Here is a 20706-nt window from a genome sequence, read left to right as displayed (position 1 = left end):
TTCTCACCATCTGGCGGGGTATCCCATTTTACAGATGAGAGAATGGAAGCTTAGAAAAGTGAGTGACTTGCCTCAGGTCACACTGTGTTTGTTTCATTAGACGGTTTCCTGTATTTCTGGGAGAACCAAGTGTGTTCTGGGGCCTGTAACAGATTTGAAGGAGCGTTGCTGCTGCTGCTGCTGCTAAGTCGCTTCAGTCATGTCCGACTCTGTGCGACCCCATAGACGGCAGCCCACTAGGCTCCGAGTGTTACATTTATTTTAAAAAGTCTCTCAGAATTCCCTGGCGGTCCAGTGGTTAGGACTCTGCCAGGGGCCCAGGTTCAATCCCTGGTCAGGGAAGTAAGATCACACATGCCGAGTGGTGTGGTAAGAAAAAAAAAAGTCTCTTGTATGTTTTTCTCCATCTTCCTGAGGGAAGTGTTGCCTTGCTGTTTTTGTGTCTCTTCCAGAAAACACATATTTTGTGCTTATAGCAGGCGTGCGCTTTCGCCAGTGGTGACAGAAGCTGAGTTATTTGATGATCGCATTCTGAATTTCCACCTGTGTTCCTTTTCCTTCCAGCTGTCTATCAACATCTATGACTACAACTGCCACGTGGACCTGATCCGGTTGCTCCGGCTGGAAGGGGAGCTGACCAAAGTGAGGATGGCACGCCAGAAGATGAGCGAGATCTTCCCTTTGACCGAAGGTAGCGCTTTTGCAGTCGAGCCACTTTCATAAACACAGAGAATTGAAGGGTCTTTTTTCCCGTGCTGAAAGTGGGACATGCTACTTATAAAAAATTTGGGATAAGTGTAGTGGAAGGAAGAAAATCCATCCAAAGTCAGCGACTTTTAGTTTATCATCTTCTAGGATTTTGCTAAATATAGTTGTGGTCATGCAATACCGAGTCCACGTTTCAAATCTTGATTTCTTTATCATAATGTTATGATAAAATATTTCTATATAATTAAAATTTCCCCATTCCCTTTCTGCTTCCCATTCTGGTATTTATGTATTTAATCTGTTCTCTCAGAAACGGATAATTGTAACTATAGTATAGTTACACTTTCATAAGCAGGTTTAATTTAAATGTTTCATACCTTATTTGTTCCACAGTAGTTAGGCATTTAAGTTATTTCTTCTTAACTTGCTTATGAAATGTGATTATGCCAAGCATCTTTGTAGTTAAATCTCCATGAGTATATGTAATCGATCTTTTAGGGACAAGTGAGTTAACACAGATCCTAGATCCAGCTCTGTCCCCCTTTCCCTCCCACAAAGCATGACTGTGGAGTGTAGAAGCTGAAATCTGATTGCCTTTCAGATGTCTTTCTAGCTGTGTGACATTAAGAACATTATATAAGTGTTCTGAGACTCAGTTTTCCCAACAGTTTGATGGGGTTAACAGTAGTTTCTGCGCACAAGGCATTCTGTGTGCCTCACTTAACACGTGCTCAGCGTGTCATAAATGCTTGGATAGATGCCATTGTTACTGATGTTACTGTTGCTTGCCTCACAGGATTTTGATAGATATTGAAAGAGAAAGTGTGTAAGTACTTTGCAGAATATAAACTGCCCCATAGCTGGAGGGGTATTATGACTTCAGTGATCTGCTCTTACTTGGCAGCGTCAGCCTCGTGTGTGCCTAGTGCAGGTTGTAAGAACTGAATTTCTGTGAACTGGGCCAGGGTGTATGGGGCAGATGAAACCTTTGTGTGTCAGCCTCGTGTGGGCCTAGTGCAGGTTGTAAGAACTGAATTTCTGTGAACTGGGCCAGGGCGTATGGGGCAGACGGAACCTTTGTGTGCTGATGCCTGGAGGTGCGGGCCCTGCTCTCAGCCTGCCTTTGGGCGGGACCGGGGGATGGGCAGTGACGCAGGGCGCGGGTGTCTTGCAGAGCTCTGGCTGGAGTGGCTGCACGACGAGATCAGCATGGCCATGGACGGCCTGGACCGGGAGCACGTGTACGACCTCTTCGAGAGAGCGGTGAAGGATTATATCTGTGAGTCCCCTGCGGGCCGGCCCAGGCGTGTCTGGCAGGCTCCTCGCGCGTCCCTCTCGGTTGCTGGGACCACACTGTGAGGCGCTGCCCCCAGGAAGGTCCTTCAAAAAGCAGTTGGTTTTCAGTTGAGGCTTTTGGTTTCACAATACATGTGGAAGAAACAGATGAAGGGAGGAGGTGAATAGACTTGCCCCCAGCATTTATCTCCAGGGAGAACTTAGCTGCTATTTCCAGGTGACTCTGGCAACCCACTCCAGTACTCTTGCCTGGCAAATCCCATGGAGAGAGGAGCCTGGTAGGCTGCAGTCCATGGGGTCGCTGAGAGTCGGATACGACTGAGCATCGTCACTTTCATTTTCATGCATTGGAGAAGGAAATGGCAACCCACTCCAGTGTTCTTGCCTGGAGGATCCCAGGGACGGGGGAGCCTGGTGGGCTGCTGTCTCTGGGGTCGCACAGAGTTGGACACGACTGAAGCGACTTAGCAGCAGCAGCAGCAGCAAAGGTTACCTTTTATGTATTGAATGGAATTTTAGAAGCTTTGGACAGGATGCTTGATTTTCCCCAATACTAATAAACTTTAAAATTTTTGAAATTATTATGGATTTATAGGAGTTTGCGAAGATGGTACAGAGAGGTCTTATGTAGTTTCTTGATCCAGTATCCCCCAGTATCTTATGGCTGTAGTACATGCGTGCTCAGTCACTTCGGTCGTGTCCCACCCTTTGCGACCCCATGGACTGTAGCCCACCAGGCTCCTCTGTCCATGGGATTCTCCAGTCAAGAATACTAGAGTGGGTTGTTATGCCCTCCTCCAGGGGATCTTCCCAACCCAGGTATCGAACCTGTGTCTCCCGCACTGTAGGCAGATTCTTTTCCACTGAGCCACCAGGGAAGCCCCATGACTGTAGTACAAACTCAAGGAAATGGACCTTGGTACATACAATGTGTGCGAATAGTTTTGTGATATTTTATTTCACCACTGCCTCGAGCTACAGAATCTTCTATCACCATGGAGATCTGCCTTGTCTGTTGGTCTTAACAGTGAAAGTGAAGTGTGAACGCTTTCTCTCTCTTTAAATCCAGTTTGATGGTATATAAGTCTCTAAAATATTTTCTCGGCAGACACTGAGAACTGTATCAGACAATGCTGTGGACAAAATGTTTTTAAAAAAGTGTTTAAAAAAGTCCCCATTGTTAATTAAATACCCCTTTTCCCTGTCTAATTGTCCTCACTCCCCGTGTGGGCATTTCCCCTTGTGAGAGGTGTAGACCCCCCTGTAAACCCAACTAACCCTCAGGGAGGATTCTGCTTCACAGAGCTCGTTCATTTCATTTCGTATTCCACAGCCCATGTGGCAGCTCTGTGCTGGTGAGGGAAAACAGAGTAGCTGACAAACTTCAGCTAAGTTCTTTGAAATAGATTTATTTCATTGAAAAAGCAAGCCTCAGGAAAACATGCAGGAATTCTCATGTTAGCTTTATCTTTTTAGAATTTTTATTTTCCAAGATTAGTGTATAAGCATCAACTTATTTTCAGATCTCTGAAAAGTGACTTAACAGGCAAAATGTGTTTAGTAAAAAACAATGCATTTATCAAGAGTTTAATTCATTAGTTTTAAAGCTGCAGAAGTGAGCATATAGAAAGTTTATTAAAGAGGGAAAGAAACAAGGCAGCCAGGTCTCTTGTGTTTTAGAGATTTAGAATCTTTGGTAACAGGATTGGTATTTAAAAATTTTTTTTTTTCATTTCAATCAGAAGGCTTAAAAATGAATCAAGATTTAAAAGTTGGAACAGTCTAGGCTTTGCAGTCTTTCTGAAAAATCATTCAGATTTCTAATTATTTTCATTGAAATCTCTTAAGGGTTCCTTCAATTTTAATAAATCCGCTTTATAACCAGTCTTAAGATTACATATTGCCACCTGGCATGTAGTGTTTACATAGTCAGATCTCACTGATGATACTTCGTAGGAACGTTAGTAGACTTTCTCCTCAGGCTGCAGTGTTGATACAGGTAACCTGGGATGCCTGTCAGTGATGCTGTTCTCTTTATGAATGAGCACTTTTTCAGTGGGCTCATTTATTCTGTTTGCATCAGAACAAAAGTTTTGACATTTGGGTATTTCCTATCCTGAATATACTTCTCATTTTTAGGTCCTAACATTTGGCTAGAGTACGGCCAGTACTCAGTTGGCGGGATTGGTCAGAAAGGTGGTCTCGAGAAAGTCCGCTCTGTGTTTGAAAGGGCCCTCTCGTCCGTCGGGTTACACATGACCAAGGGACTTGCCATCTGGGAGGCATACCGGGAGTTTGAAAGCGCCATCGTGGAAGCTGCCCGGGTGAGTGCCCAGTGCTTGCCTTCGATCAGCCGCTTACCAGTCTTTGTTAGTGGTCTTGGAAGAACACAGTTAACAAAACGGTCTTTGCCCATCCCTTGGTGGGTGGGCAGTAAAGTAAATAAAATCAAGTATCTTTGTGGAATAGCAGGAATGTCTTCCTTGACTAAAAAGCAGATGCCCTACAGGCTTTTTGTAGTGTTTAAAAATACTGCTGTTTTAGTTATGGTTCCAGGTGAATGTACAAGGATAACCAAGTCACCCCCCCAAATTACGTATTAATATTATATTAGTATAATATATAAATATAGATTGTTAATATATATGTTATCTATTAATGTAATATAAAAATATAATTTGTATTAAAATATAAATATGTTAATATAAATATAAATTATATGTAATATATATAATTTTGAAGGGGTGACTTGGTTATCTTCGTACACTGTATATATAGAGCATGTCCCATAGTAACTATGAGAGATTTGACCTCATCATAATTGCATTTTTTAGACTAGACTATGATTTGTAGAATTTTTGAGCCCACGCCCCAGTGTCTCTCCCACTACGTGTGTGACCACACTGTCGTTGGTACGCGGTGGAGCCCTGTATTACTTGGATCATCATGATTACAAGAGCCCAAGCCCTTCTGGACTGAGTCCCTGTTGAAGAATGTGCAGTGGTGCCTGCCCCCCACCCTCCCTGAGGCGCCGGGGCAGAGTCTCTGGCTGATGCGTGTCAGTCGTGACCCCATGTGGACTCTGGTCCTGCGATCCCCTCAGTATTCCTGCAGTTTCTGCCTCTGTGCTTTGATTCATGCTGTTCATTCATCCGGGAGTCTGTTTCTGTCTCATTAGTTCCGAGAGCTTGCAGACGTGTCCCAATGCCAGCTCCTCCAGGAGTCTTTCCTGACTTCCTCCCTGGATAGCTGACAGCCCCCAGACAGCCCTAAAAACCAGCCTGAAGCAAGCCACGAGCCTTTGATACTTGAGATGCCTCTGTCCTATCTCATGATAGTCATTTGGGTCCATTTCTTAGATTCGTTCTTGCTCTCCCCATCACCATCGCTTGGTAGAGATAACATTGACATTTGAGCCTCTTACAACGTTTGGCATAATACTTCATGTATGAGGGGTCCTATGAATTTTTTTTAGTGTGAGCTAAAAATGTGCTGAAAAGTTTTGAAGTAGGCAGAACCAAAGTTTGTCATTTACTACGGGTTTGCTTCTTTAGCCCATGGCTGGCTTCCTTTCCCCTTCTGACTGGGAACAAACCTTTGATTCACAGCTGGAGAAAGTCCACAGTCTCTTCCGGCGACAGCTGGCGATCCCACTCTACGGTAAGAGAAACTGCCCCGTCAGCAGTCAGTGCTTTGGGGCGTGTTCTGATTAGGCCTTTCCCAGCATCTCGTGAGGCAGACGTGGCTGGCGTTTGTTTTCTCATTGGACAGCGTCACTGTTGACAAGGCCCTGGGTGAAAATGTACCTTGGATTGTTAACACTCAGGAGAGTTGTGAGGGTCAGAGGCGGGACTCCCAGTTTCCTATGTTAAGACATGGTGCGGGGGTGGGCAGAGACAGGGTCTCTGAGAGGACTAGGGAAGCTGACCCCCTGTGTTTTCTGGGGGAATGAGAGCTCTGTCATAAGCATCTTCTCTTCAGAAGAAACCTCCATTACAGGGTGGATATTTGACGTGGGCTTAAGTTACGTCTTCTGTGGAGGTGATTTGGTTCGTGAGCACAGTTGATTGGAGTAGCTCTGTCTGAATTTTTGGGGGTTGGGAAAGATTCTTTTTCGTGTGAACATACTTTGGCAAGCCAAACCTCCTTTTTTGAACTCAAGAAGCGCTGGGAGGACTTTCCCAAGCGTGGGAGGAGCTCGAGGCCACCGTCTTGTGTGTTCCCTGGATGCGGTTATGCACCGCACACCTTCGGAACCTCTGAACCCAGGTGTTACTTCTCTTTTTACTTCCTGGTTTATTTGGGTTTGATTTGACAAATTATAAAGTGGCTCTCCAGTTGAATCCTTGGGTGACAAGCAGAAAAGGCCAGACTGGAGCTGGCTTGTACATTTCACCTCACATACCAGTGTGAGAGATGCAGCATGGTGAGTGAGTGTGAACTTGAGCCAGAAGACTGCCTGGGTTCAGAGCCTCGCTCTGCCATTGACTGTGGCTGGGTGATGTGACCCTCTGCTTGTGTTTCCTCAACCGCAATGTGGGAATCACGGTAGAACCTCCCTTGCAGAATTGTGAGGATTGAATGAGATAATGGATGTGAAGTATTAGAACATAGGAAGCAGTAGGTAAGTGTGGTTATAGCCTTGCTGTTAGTTTCATTTACTGATGGTTGGATTAGCTGGTAGGGCTGCCCAGGATGGTTCTTCAGGACAGAGTCTGGGGCCAATTCAGGGCTCAGCAGAAGAGCTCAGGGTTCAGTCAGTAAGAGCCCATGGCCAGAGATGCGGGAGGGGCCCGGGGCACCTGTCTCAGAGTTTACTCTGTGTTTGAGTTGATAAAACCCAACAGCCAGACCCACAAGACTGACTCCATCTCTCAATAGATATGGAAGCAACGTTTGCAGAGTATGAGGAATGGTCTGAAGACCCTATTCCAGAGTCAGTAATTCAGAGCTACAACAAAGCGCTGCAGCAGCTGGAGAAATACAAACCCTACGAGGAAGCCCTGGTGAGTGTGGCCCCTTTTACATTAAATGTCTCTCTCCCAACTTTCCCTAAATCGACAGTTGCGAGTAAAACAGGATTTTGTTTGTCATGAAATGTGTAGAGTGGATAAATGTGTACGTTCAGTTTACATCCTGATAATAGGGTGAACGTCCGTGTGCCCGCCACCCAGGTTAAGAAACAGCACATTGCCAGTCCCTTAGGAGTCTCCTCTGTGCCCTCTCCAGTTGCTTCCCCCTCCCTCTCCCGAGAGGCAACCACTTTCCTGACTTGTGATCATCATCCCCTTGCTTTACACCCTATGAACGTATCCTTAATGTATAGTTTAATCTTGCTTGTTTTTGAGCTTTTGTATAATGGAATCAGGCTGTACATTTTCTTTGATTCAAGATGTCTTTGAGTTTTACTCATATTGATAAGTATAGTTACAGTCTGTTTGTTTTCACTGCTGTAAAGTTGTCTGTGTATAAACTGTCCTGTTCATAGGTAGCTGGGTTGTATCCAGTGTTTTGCTAGGAGGAGAATTGTTATGATGATTCTCAGACGTATCTCTTGGTACACGTGAAAAAGAGTCTTTAGGCACATATGTAGGAGTTGTTGAGGAACATGTATCACAGTGGAAGGAAGTGCTGGGTCCTGAGGCAGAGCTGAGCTGTTTCCACGCTGTCAGTCGCTGCTTCTGCCGGCGGTGTCTTAGCGTTCTCATTGCCTGCCAGCTGGGATGTTGACATACTTACATTTTAGCCAGTCTCAGGGATTTGAAAGTACAGTTTTAATTTGCATTTCCCTTTCATTATTAATGAAGTTGAGTGTCTTTTCACACCTCAGATTTCCTTTTTTAAAAAAATCTTTGAAGTAGCTGTTAAAATCTTTGACTCATTTTTCTTTTGGTTTGTCAAATTTTTTCTAACTGATACCTGGGTGTCCTGGGTCTTAATGCATACTTCTGGTTGCATGTATTGCAATTTCTTCCTCCCAAGTTGGTGGCTTATTGTTGCCATCCCCTGCCCCCCTTCCCTGAAGTGGCATGTTTTGATGACTAGTTTTTTTTTTTTTAAGTAATTTTACTTATTTTTGGCTGTGCTGGGTCTTTGTTGCTGCATGGGCTTTTCTCTGGTTGCGGTGCGTGGGCTTCTCTCGTTGCGGGCACAGGCTCTAGGGCACGTGGCTCCCAGCTCGAGGGCGCAGGCTCAGTGGTAGCGTCTCGCAGGCTTAGTTGCTCCTGGGCATGTGGGATCTTTCCGGACCAGGGATCCAGCCCACACCTCCCGCACTGGCAGGCGGATTCTTTACCACACAGCCACCAGGGAAGCCCAGTGAGCTGTTCTTAATTTTAATGTAATTGGATTTATCATTCTTTCCCTTAGAATTTGTGATTAAGAATTCTCTCCGTATTCTGGGGATACTAATCGACTTAGCTCTTGTTTTTCTTCTGAAAATTTATAGTTGTTTGTTTTTCAGCTTTCATCTGGAATGGATCTTTGGGCATGGTCTGAGGTGGGGGCTAACTTTGTTTTTTATGTAGCAAAACAGTTGTTCGTTGCTGACTTGGATAATTCTCCCCGGCCCTCACTCATGTGTTGCCCCGTGCCTGTCAGGGATTAGCTGTGCATTTCTCTGTGGGTCTATTTCTGGGCTCTTTGTTCCACCCCACTGGTTTATGTTACACTGTTGTGATGATGTGACGGTTTTACAATTAAGTTTTGGTCTTCGGTAGCATGAGTCCCATTCATGCTGCTCCTCTTCTAGAGGGCCTTGGTTTTCTTGAGCTGTTAATGCTTCCGTTAAGAATGAGAATCGGTTTTTCAGGTTCTACTTAATGATAGTATAGTTACTATTTTTTTTTTTTTTTTGGCCACACTATGTGGCATGTAGGATCTCAGTTCCCTGACCAGGGATGGAACTTGGACCTTTAGCAGTGAGAGCATAGAGTCCTAACCGTTGGACCACCAGGGGATTCCTTTGAATTTTTGATTGGAATTGCATTGAATCTGTAGATGAATTTGGGGAAGAATTTGCATCTTTTAAATATTGAATCTTCCAATCTATGAACATGTATGTTGTTGTTGTTTAGTCACTCAGTCGTGTCTGACTCTTTGTGACCCCATGGACTGCAGCACACCAGGCTTCCCTGTCCTTCACTATCCCCTGGGATTTGTGTAGACTTATGTCCATTGAGTTGATGGTGCCATCCAACCATCTCATCCTCTGTCGCCTGCTTCTCCTCCCGTCTTCAGTCTTTCCCATCATCAGGATTATTTCCAATGAGTTGGCTCTTCGCATCAGGTGGCCAAAGTATTGGAGCTTCAGCATCAGTCCTTCCATTGAATATTCAAGGTTGATTTCTATTAGGATAGACTGCTTTGATCTTCTTGCTGTCCAGGGGACTCGCAAGAGTGTTCTCCAGCATCACAGTTTGAAAGTGTCAATTCTTTGGTGCTCAGCCTTCTTTCTGGTCCAGCTATCACATCTGTATATAGCTATTGAAAAAGCCATAGTTTAACTATAAGGACCTTTGTCAGCAAAGTGGTATCTCTGCTCTTTAATATGCTGTCTAGGTTTGTCATAGCTTTTCTTTAAAGGAGCAAGTGTGTCTTAATTTCATGGCTGTAGTCACCATCTTCAGTGATTTTGGAGCCCAAGAAAATAAAGTATGTCACTGTTTCCATTGTTTCTCCATCTATTTGACATGAAGTGATGGGACTGGATGCCATGGTCTTAGTTTTTTGAATGTTGAGCCTTAAGCCAGCTTTTTCACTCTCCTTTTCACCTTCATTAAGGCTCTTTAGTCCCTCTTCACTTTCTGCCATTAGGGTGGTGTTTTCTGCAGATCTGAGGTTACTGATATTTCTCCTGGCAGTCTTGATTCCAGCTTGCGTTTTCTCCAGGCCAGCATTCTGCATGATGTACTCTGCATATACATTAAATAAACAAGGTGACAATATACAACCTTGACGTACTCCTTTCCCAATTTTGAACCAGTCTGTTGTTCTATGTCTGATTCTGACTGTTGCTTCTTGACCTGCATCCAGGTTTCTCAGGAGGCAGGTAAGGTAGTCTGGTATTCCCATCTCTTGATTTTCCACAGTTTGTTGTGGTTCACACAGTCAAAGGCTTTAGCATAGTCATCGAAACAGAAGTAGATGTTTCTCTGGAATTCCCTTGTTTTTTCTATGATCCAGCAGATGTTGGCAATTTGATCTCTGGCTCCTCTGCCTTTTCTAAATCCAGCTTGAACATCTGAAAGCTCTCAGTTCACGTTCTGTTGAAGCCTAGCGTGAAGGATTTTTAGCATTACCTTGCTAGCATGTGAAATGAGTGCAGTGGTAGTTGGAACATTCTTTGGCATTGCTCTTTGAGATTGAAATGAAAACTGACCTTTTCCAGTCCCGTGGCTACTGCTGAGTTTTTCAAATTTGTTGGGTATATTGAGTGCAACACTTCAACAGCATCATCTTTTAGGAGTTTAAGTAGCTCAGCTGGAATTCCATCACTTCCACTAGCTTTGTTTGCAGTAATACTTCCTAAGGCCTACTTGACTTCACACCCTAGGATATCTTGCTCTAGGTGAGTGATCATAGCATTGTGGTTATCTGGGTCATTAAGACCTATTTGTGCAGTTCTTGCCACCTCTTCTTAGTATCTTCTGCTTTTGTCCGGTCCATACTGTTTTTTATTGTGCCCATCTTTGCATGAAATGTTCCTTTGGTATCTGATTTTCTTGAAGAGATCTCTAGTCTTTCCCTTTTGTTTTCTCTCTTTCTTTGCATTATTCACTTAGGAAGGGTTTCTGCTGTCCTTGCTGTTCTTTGGAACGCTGCATTCAGATGGATTTATCTTTTCTCCTTTGCCTTTTCCTCTCTTCTTTTTTCTGCTATTTGTAAGACTTCTTCAGAGAACCATTTTGCCTTTCTTTTTCTTGGGGATGGTTTTGATCACTGCCTCCTGTACAATTTTACGAACCTCTGTCCATAGTTCTTCAGGCATTCTGTCTATCAGATCTGATCCCTTGAACCTATTTGTCACTTCTTGTGTATAGAGGTTTGATTTAGTTTATACCTAAATGGCCTAGTGGTTTTTCCTACTTTCTTCAATTTAAGTCTGAATTTGGCAATAAGGAGCTCATGGTCTGAGCCATAGTCAGCTCCAGGTCTTGTTTTTGCTGATTGTATGGAGCTTCTCCATCTTCAGCTGCAAATATAATCAACCTGATTTTGGTATTGACCATCTGGTGAATTCACGTGTAGAATCATCTCTTGTGTTGTTGGAAGAGTGTGTTTGCTATGACTGGTGCATTCTCTTGGCAAAACTGTGTTAACCTTTGCCCTGCTTCATTTTGTACTTCAAGGCCAAACTTGCCTGTTACTCCAGGTGTCTCTTGACATCTTACTTTTGCATCCCAGGCCCCTGTGATGAAAAGGACATCTTTTTTTGGTGTTAGTTCATGAACATGGTATAGGCCTCTGCTGTTTAGGTCTTATCTTTCTGTGAGGTCTTATAAATTTATCCAGTGCCTTGAACACATTTTTAGATGTATTTCTAAGTGTTTTTGATACTGTTGTAATGAGTATCTTTTAAAAGATTTTCTGTTCTAGCTGTTTGTTCCAGGTATATAAAATGAAATTTTTTAGTGATATTTTAATCAAACTTGTTCAGTCCTTATCAATACTGGTAATGTATAGATTTGGGGGAATTTTCTGTGTTGACAATAATACACACACAGTATTAATTATAAATGGCCTTTATTCCCTTTTCTTGGCCTTAGAATATTTTTTATTTCATTGACCACGCCTCAGACCTGTGCTTTTGTTTTCTCGTGTTTCTTATCTTGCAGTTGACCCACAAGTCACTGTTAACGCTGCATTTTGCAGCGCCTGTGGTCACATGTGCTACACACATTGCCCACTGTCTTTGCTTCCTCCTGTCACATCCTAGGTCTTTCGCTTGGAGTCATTTTTCCTTTGCTTCAGGTCCACCCTTTAGTGTCATGTGCTTGGATATTTGCTTGTAACACATTTTCTGTTTTTATTTAAGAGGTGTTTGTTCTCCTTGAGAATTTCTCAGGATATAGAATTCTAGGCTGACAGTTCTGTTCTCTGAGCAGTTAAATATGTCTTTCTGGCTTCTGTTGTGTTGCTGAGAAGTCAGCTGTCTTAACTCTTGCTTCTTGAAAGGAAATTCTTGTTTGTTCTCTGGCCAGCTTTAAGATGTCATTGTCTTTTGTTTGTTTTTGTTTTATTTCTCTGTTTTTTGGCTGCACATATAGGATTCTAGTTCCCTGACCAGAGATCAAACCCTCTTTCCCCACGTTTGAAGAGCAGTGTCCTAACCACTGAACCACCCGTGAAGTCCCAAGATGTCTTTGGTTTGGTTTGATGTCCAGCAATTTGGTTACAGTAGGGCCAGGTGTGTGGGTTTCTTTGCGTTTATCCTGCTTAAGGTTTGTTGGACTTCTTGGCTCTGCTTTTGGTATCTTTAATGGGCTGAGGAGTGAGAACACAGCTTTTAGCTCTGGGCTAGGACTTTACTCCTGTGACTTGGTTTCCTCAAATGTCAGATGGGATTGAAATGATAACTGCCTCCTGGGATTGTTGTAAAGATCAAATTCTTAAAATTATCTCTTAAACTGGCAAAAGCTTAGCCTTCCCTTAGCTTAACCACCTTCATTTAGATTTTGTTTGTGGTATTTCTTATTTCTTTTCCAGTTGGTTGATTTGCAAGATTTTTTTTTTTTCTTTCAATATTCAGTCTAGTGTTTTCTGCCATTTTCAGTGGCACAATGTGTCTGGGTAACTGATTTTCGTCATTCTTTAGTAGAAACTGAGCCTCTGCAGTATCATCTTTCTAAGGTCAGAGCATGTGTGTGCTCTTGCTGGCCCACATGAGCACTTTCTTTTTCACATGTGGATGATTGGCATTTAGTTGTCTTTCACTGGGGGCTTCTCTGGTGGCTCAGATGGTAAAGAATCTTCCTGCAGTGCAGGAGACCTGGGTTTGATCCCTGGGTCAGGAAGATTCCCAGGAGAAGGGAATGGCAACCCATTTTAGGATTCTTGCCTGGGGAATTCCATGGATAGAGGAGCCTGGTGGGCTACAGTCCATGGAGTTTACAAAGAGTTGGACATAAGTGAGTGACTAACACAGAGCCACTGTATTTCACAAAGAGCCTCATTCATGAATGCCTTGGCCAGCTGAGTTTTGTTTTGACCATCAGCAGAGTGGCTGAGGAGAGAATAAATTGAATAAGAGGATTTTGTCTAAAAAGAATTTGACTGTATGTCTTTGGATCAGTACACATTGATCACATATAGCCTCTTCTTTCTCCTGCTTGTACCTGTACTCTGGTAGGAGCTGATACTTGGGACGACAAATGTGAAATGATGCAGGGAACCAAGTCACTCTGGTGTGGTTGCATTCACCCCCTCAGTAGGCCAAGAAAGTGGTATCTGTTTCGGAAGATGGCTAGCAGTGGTCATTGGCCATGTATTTCTCTTTCATGCAATTCCTGGTTGAAGGGTGGTTTCAATTCTCTGTGATCTAGGAGTAGACTTAGAAAAGGAATTATGGAGCCTCTGTAACTCTTGCCACGAGGTGGCACTTTGGACTCAAATTCTGTCCGTCAGACTTGTAGATCTGATGTGCAGAGGTTCCGAGAGTGGGGATTGGTGATCCTTACCTTGCTGTGGCCATTCTCGCCATGGTTTACTGTGGACGTGTGTGTGCTCTCTGACAGTGTCACGTAGCCCATTGCAACTTCACTGCCATTCTCATTTGCCCCAGCTGCAAGCTGAAGCGCCCAGGCTGGCCGAGTATCAAGCGTACATCGATTTTGAGATGAAAATTGGCGACCCCGCCCGCATTCAGTTGATCTTTGAGCGCGCCCTGGTTGAGAACTGCCTTGTTCCAGACTTATGGATCCGTTACAGTCAGTACCTAGTAAGATAACCTACCTGTTCTAATCTCACTTTACTTTTACCGATTTAGGTTCTACTTAAAATCAGAACGAGTGCCAGGAGTTGGCGGCGTGCTGCCCCTCTCTGCTGGATTCACTAAGGATGTGTTCTCGTGTTTTATTTTATACTCATCACTAACTGTGAAAAAAAGTTGGCATAGTCTTACTATCGAGGACTTTATAACAATTTTTCTTTTAATGTGTTATTATGGAAAAATTAAATACATATAGACAGATTAGTACAATGAAATGACAAGTACGCATCACCCATCTTCAACACTTAACTAATGGCACTAGTCTAATTTGATCTGTAATCTTAACTAGTCTTATCTGTTTCCTTACCTATTCCCCCCTTCCATGTTATTCTGAAGCAAATCTAGAGATCCCATTTTGATGGTAACTGTTTCAGTACATGTGTATTAAGAGGTTTGACTCGGGATCTCAACTAAGTCCATACGTTAGGACTGGTTGATGTCTCTTAAAGCTCTTTGATCTGTAGGTTTTTCTCTACCTCTGTTCTCCCCTCGAACCCCTGGCGGTTTCTTTGTTGAAGACACCAGTCATGTTAAGGAAATTTCTTTTGTTGGTTGGTTTTCCTGAGAGTGTCTCTGAATGGTGACGTCTGAATGAAACTTCCTCTGCTGACCCTGGCGTTCTTTATCATAGGACCGGCAGCTGAAAGTAAAGGACTTGGTTTTGTCTGCGCACAGTCGAGCTGTTCGAAACTGCCCGTGGACGGTTGCCCTGTGGAGTCGGTACCTCCTGGCCCTGGAGAGACATGGAGTTGAACACCGAGTGATTTCAGGTGCGGATTGTTTTTGTGGGAAGACCCTAAGCTTTTTGTCCCAAGTCAGGAACGCTGGGCTGTGAAAGAGTCATTAAATCAGCCTTCCCCGGGGGTTTATTTGGGAATATTTGGTGTTAGTGACAAAAAGGGCTCTAAGTGAGAGATAAACTAGTTGTATTTTTGACTTCTTAAAACCTTTTAATGTTTTACTAGTCATGATTTTCCTGGGAGTCGTCGGATTTTCTCAAGCCCATTTGACCTGGAGCACTTTCATGCAGGGCCCCCTGTGGGACTTGCCCTTTCTACAGAGCACCGTTTGTGCGCTGCTGTGGTAGCCTTTCCTCTGAATGTTTCTCTAGCTCATTTTACTTGGTTGCATCCCATTATTACTGTTAGCCATATAGTATTTTATAAGAGGTTTTTATAATGATCTCGATAATTTTATATTAGCTTCTTTTTGAATTGACAATAAATCCTGGCTTTTTCTTCAACTCTAGTGACCTTTGAGAAAGCCCTCAGCGCTGGCTTCATTCAGGCCACTGACTATGTAGAGATCTGGCAGGCATACCTTGATTACCTGAGGAGAAGGGTTGACTTCAAACAAGGTATTAAAGTTCCTGTGTTTCCTATCAGAACTGAGCTGTTTCTTCGCTTGTCTTTTGGTGGGATGAGGCAGTGGCCCAGATACCTCACGACGGGGCAAGTGGTGCAGAGCGGCCACTGGTGGACGTTGTAGCCGTTTCAGTCTGTAGGGAGTCACGCCGCAGACGCTAAAGGGAGAGAGGAACGGTCCCTACCTTTTACGCTGGCCCCTGCCAACCTCTTCAGCCTCATTTCTCCCTTCTGTGCGCCCTGAATAGTTCTTTACGTGGGACAGCTGTGTTCCCTTTAAGTCATTGAACCTCCACCTCATGGGCTCCCTTGCCTTCCCCCCTCCTGAAAAAAAAAAAATAATAAAGAGCAACCAGAGCCCCGCCGTGCTCCCACCCTCCGCCCCACTGGTGCTTATTACGCATGCAGGTGGATTTTGGCTCTTCTGCCGGCTCGTGGAAGACCCTTCCGCTCTGGCCCCACGTGGCCCTCTGGCCCCTTTGTCTTTGCACCGTCTGTGACGTGCTCTGTCCTGGGTCTGCCCGCCCCCCCTACCCCCCACCCCCCGTGTGTGATCAGGGCAGGAACGGGCAGTGTTATATTCGGCGTCTCCGGCGTGAGCCCAGGGGGTGTCAGTGTGGGATTGGAGAGCACTTAGAAGACGTGGTATGTGGTGTCCGAGAGTCGAACCTGCCCTGCGCTTTCTCACAGACTCGAGTAAAGAACTGGAGGAGCTGCGATCCGCGTTCGCCCGTGCCCTGGAGTACCTGAAGCAGGAGGTGGAAGAGCGTAAGTGCATCCTCCTGCCCCGCCCGTCTGTGCTTCCTCTTTTGGTCATGGGGCCTTTTCATACCAAAGCGGTTTGCCTCTCCACTATTCTCTTTGCTTTTAATGTTCATTCATTTGCCTGTGTTGGATCTTAGTTGTAACATGTTGTGTTGTGTGACATGTTGAGTCCACAACAGACTCTGGTTGTGGACCTCGGGCTTAGATGCCCTGAAGCATGTGGGATCTTAGTTCCGCATCCAGGGATCGAACCCATGTCCGCTGTGTTGCAAGGTGGATTCATAACCACTGGACCAGCAGGGAGAAGTCCCTCGGTTACTTTCTAATTTTGTCTACTACTCTTCTTCAAGGTTTCAGTGAAAGTGGAGATCCGAGCTGCCTCATCATGCAGAACTGGGCTCGGATCGAGGTAAATATTTTCACAGACCTGTCAGTTTCACCCACCTTTGCGGGACCTTTGTCCAATGCGTGGCTGAAGCTGAGTCGGGGTCCCAGATGACCACCTAGGCTCTGCAGGGCTCTGCGTTGTTTACCTTGCTCGACACGTGTTTGTTGGTATCTGGGGGCATCCAGGCTCCCAGCCAGGTTGCGCAGCAGGTGTCTGCGTTCCAGGTGCTCACTCGTGTGTTACTTCTCTCCTGCTCCGGGGCCCAGTGATGAGCGTGTTCTAGGCATGAGCAGTTTGCCAGGCCTTTCACTGTGGGCTGGGGATGAGATAGACCCTGTCCCTGTGCTAGAAAGACTTGACACTAATGTGGAAGACAGATAGTTAGCGGATACGATGAGTTGAATATTATTGCTGGATCGTGGACCCCACGGTGAGTCAGACGTGGACTCTGCCCCTGTGTCCTCTTCTCTGAGGGGAGTCCGGTGTCGGGTTGTTGGTGGATGGGATGGTTGTGCTGAAACCATGTTAAGGATGCAGCAGCCGAGACGCAGAGGTTAAGGGCAGCGTTGGCTCCTGGTGGTCTCTCTGTCCCTGCCTTGGCCTTCGGATGAAACACTTAGAGTTAAGGCTTGATAAAAATAAAATCAGATGCCTGGCCAGCACTGTCCTCCGTGCCTGTGTGCTCACTCGTGTGTTTCTCGAGGTGAACGTGGGCAGACAGCCTGAGGCTTGACGCTGCAGAAAGGCCAGGTCCCTGGGCCAGGCTGTTACCCTGGGGGGCGGGCGGGGCGCCTGGCAGTGTCTGAGCAGCTGAGTAGCACGGATTTGGGGTGGGAGGTTTTCAGCACAGTGTCTGAAGTGTGTTTTGTAACGGGTGTTGACGTCGTCAGGCCCGAGTCCTTTCCTAACTCGGTCTGTTCATGCGTTCAGGCTCGACTCTGCAACAACATGCAGAAAGCGAGAGAGCTCTGGGACAGCATCATGACCAGAGGGAACGCCAAGTTCGCCAACATGTGGCTCGAGTATTACAACCTGGAGAGGTAACGGCCCGGGGTGAGGGGAGGCGCTTGTCAGGTGTGACCGGCCTCAGCGCTGGTGCCCCAACCCCGCCCATACAGCTCAGACTGCTGCTCATGGGGCGCTGCTCCCTTTATGGTCCTGTCTCTCTAGTGCCTCGGCTTATTGGTCAGGGCTCTAGAGAACCACACATGATATTCCGTGCCTGGGCTCTTCTTATGGCCATGTGTTACTTGCCACTTATTTTGGTTTGTTTTGATTTGGGGACATGAATATTTTATTTGACTTCTTGGGGAGCTGTATTTTTTTTTCATGTTTGCTTTGTCTATAATAGTTAAAAATACTGAAAAGCAAAGAGAAAAAAACCCCCAAATTTTCTGCAGTGACAGACCCACATAAAACACTGTTTGCTAATGGTTTGGGTATGTTCTTTGAGACTTTCCTGTGCTTAAATTTTTAAGAAATGGTGATGTAATTACAGTATACATATTCTAAATCTCTAAAATTATTTTAAATGATATTTATAACATGAGGGAAGATATAAAGAATATGATCAGCTTTTTAATTCAGTATATCTTGGATGGTGGTGGTGTTCAGTTGCCAAGTGTTCAGTTGTCCCACTCTTTGAGACCCCATGGACTTTAGCATGCCAGGCTTCCCTGTCCATGACCACCTCCCGCAGTTTGTCCAAGTTCATGTCCATTGAATCCGTGATGCCATCTAACCATCTCATTCTCTGTTGCCCCCTTCTCCTTCTGCTTTCAGTCTTTTCCAGCATCAGGGGCTTTTCCAATGAGTCAGCTGTTTGCATCAGGTACTCTAAAAGTATTGGAGCTTCAGCTTCAGCATCAGTCCTTCCAAAAAGAATTCAGTGTTGATATCCTTTAAGATTGACTGGTTTGATCTCTTTGCTTTCCAAGGGTCTCTCAAGAGTCTTCTCCAGCACCACAGTTCAAAAGCATCAATTTTTCAGTGCTCTGTCTTCTTTATTGTCCAGCTCTTACATCCATACATGACTATGAAAAGACCATAGTCTTGACTATTTTTAATTTTTTGGCAAAGTGATGTGTTTGCTTTGTAAGGGTTGTCATACCTTTCCTGCCAAGAAGCTGCTGCTTCTAATTTCATGGCTGTAGTCACCGTCTGCAGTGATTTTCTTTTAGAGCCCAAGAAGAGGAAATCTGTCACTGCTTCCCATTTCCCCCCTCTGTTTGCCATGAAGTGTTGGGACCAGATGCCATGACCTTAGTTTTTTTGAATAATTGAGTTTCAAGTCGGCCTTTTCACTCTCCTTCTTCACCCTTATCAAAAGGATCTTTAGTTCTTCCTCTTCACTTTCTGCCATTAGAATGGTATCATCTGCAGCTGAGGTTGTTGATATTTCTCCCAGCAGTCTTGCTTCCAGCTTGTAAGTCGGTCTGGGCTGGCGCTTACCATGATGTGCTCTATGTATAAGTTAGATAAACAGGGTGACAGTAAACTGTCCTGTACTCCTGTCTCAGTCCTGAACCAGTCAGTTGTTCCATAGAGGGTTCTAAATTCTAACTCTTTCTTCTTGACTTGTATACAGGTTTCTCAGGAGACAGGTAAGATGGTTTGGTATTCCCATCTCTTTAAGAGTTTTCCATAGTTTTTTATGATCCACAAGTCAAAGGCTTTAGCATAATCAGTGAAACAAGAGGTAGATGTTTTTCTGGAATTCCCTTGCTTTCTCTATGATCTTGTCAATGTTGACAATTTGATCTCTGGTTCCTCTGCCTTTTCTAAACCCAGCTTGAACATCTGAAAGTTTTCAGTTCACATAATGCTGAGGCGTAGCTTGGAGGATTTTGAGTGTAACCTTACTAGCATGGGAAGTGAGTACAATTGTCCGGTTTGAACATTCTTTAGTACTGCTCTGTTGGGAATTGAGATGAGGGTTGACCTTTTCCAGTCCTGAGGCCAGCTGGGTATTCCAAATTTGCTGATATATTGAGTGCAGCTAATAGAATCATCTCTTAGGATTCTAAATAGCTCTTCTGGAATTCCATCACCTCCTCTAGCTTTATTGACAGCAGTACTTCCCAAGGCGCACTTTGCTTCACACTCCAGAATGTCTGGCTCTACGTGAGAGACTGTACCATTGTGGTTATCTGGGTCATTAAGATCTTTTTTGTACAGTTCTTCTGTGTATTCTTTCCATCTCTTCTTCATCACTTCTACTTCTATTAGGTCTTCACCATTTCTGTCCTTCATTGTGTCCATCTTTGGATGAAATGGTCTTTTGATATTTCCAATTTTCTTGAAGAGATCTCTGGTCTTACCCTTTCTGTTTTCCTCTTTTTCTTTGCATTGTTCTCTCAGGAAGGCCTTCTTGTGTCTCCTTGCTATTCCCTGAAGCTCTGCATTTAGTTGGGTGTATATTTCCCTTTCTCCCTTGCTTTTCGCTTCTCTCCTTTCCTTGGCTACTTGTAAAGCCTCCTCAGACAACCACTTTGCCTTCTTGCCTTTCTTTTCTTTGGGATGGTCTTGTCCGCTGCCTCTGTACAGTATCGTGGGCCCCTGTCCATCGTTCTTCAGGCAGTCTGCTTGCTAGATCTGATTCCTCAACTCTGTTCATCACCTCCACTGTATATTCGTTTGTGTTTTATTGTTCAGTTGCTTAGTTGTGTCCAACTCTTTGTGACCCCCCGTGGACTGCAGCCCTCTAGGCTCCTCTGTCCATGGGCGTTTTCCAGGCAAGAATACTGGAGTGGGTTACCATGCCCTCCTCCAGGGGATCTTTCCAAACCAGGGATCGAACCCAGGTATCCAGCATTACAGGTGGATTCTTTACCACCTGAGCTACCAGGGAAGCTCAAGAGGTTCATAGGGGATTTGATTTAAGTCATACCTCACTGGCCTAGTGGTCTCCCCCGCTTTCTTTAGTTTAAGTTTGAGTTTTTCTCTGAGGAACTGATGATCTGAGTCAGCTCTAGGACTTGTCTTTGCTGACTATATACAGCTTTTACATCTTTGGCTACAAAGAATGTAATCAGTCTCATTTTGGTATTGACCATTTGGTGATGTCCGTGTGTAAAGTCATTTCTTGTGTTGCTGAAAAAGGGTGTTTGCTATGACCAATGCATTTTCTTGGTGGATTTCTGTTAATCTTTGCCCTGCTTCATTTTGTACTCCAAGGCCAAACTTGCCTATTACTC

General features: G+C 44.7%; 1 protein-coding gene across 2 annotated transcripts in view; it reads left to right on the top strand.

The window, feature by feature from the left end:
* SART3 (spliceosome associated factor 3, U4/U6 recycling protein) overlaps nucleotides 1–20706 on the top strand; it is a 41864-nt gene that overhangs the window by 11539 nt on the left and 9619 nt on the right. Inside the window, exons 2-12 of one of the 2 annotated variants that reach the window (XM_025267449.2) lie at nucleotides 565–691; nucleotides 1883–1987; nucleotides 4144–4328; nucleotides 5559–5664; nucleotides 6886–7010; nucleotides 13787–13942; nucleotides 14625–14763; nucleotides 15243–15350; nucleotides 16048–16125; nucleotides 16473–16531; nucleotides 17441–17550. In XM_025267449.2, coding sequence (XP_025123234.2) covers nucleotides 565–691; nucleotides 1883–1987; nucleotides 4144–4328; nucleotides 5559–5664; nucleotides 6886–7010; nucleotides 13787–13942; nucleotides 14625–14763; nucleotides 15243–15350; nucleotides 16048–16125; nucleotides 16473–16531; nucleotides 17441–17550 — 1298 coding nt within the window. The remainder of the gene's footprint in view (nucleotides 1–564; nucleotides 692–1882; nucleotides 1988–4143; nucleotides 4329–5558; nucleotides 5665–6885; nucleotides 7011–13786; nucleotides 13943–14624; nucleotides 14764–15242; nucleotides 15351–16047; nucleotides 16126–16472; nucleotides 16532–17440; nucleotides 17551–20706) is intronic. The other variant, XM_006045037.3, reaches the window with a different exon arrangement.

Source organism: Bubalus bubalis, chromosome 17 (genome assembly GCF_019923935.1).
Source record: "Bubalus bubalis isolate 160015118507 breed Murrah chromosome 17, NDDB_SH_1, whole genome shotgun sequence".
In the NCBI taxonomy this organism is placed as follows: domain Eukaryota; kingdom Metazoa; phylum Chordata; class Mammalia; order Artiodactyla; family Bovidae; genus Bubalus; species Bubalus bubalis.
Note: the sequence above shows the minus strand (reverse complement) of the source record. Positions and strands in the feature narration are given on the sequence as shown.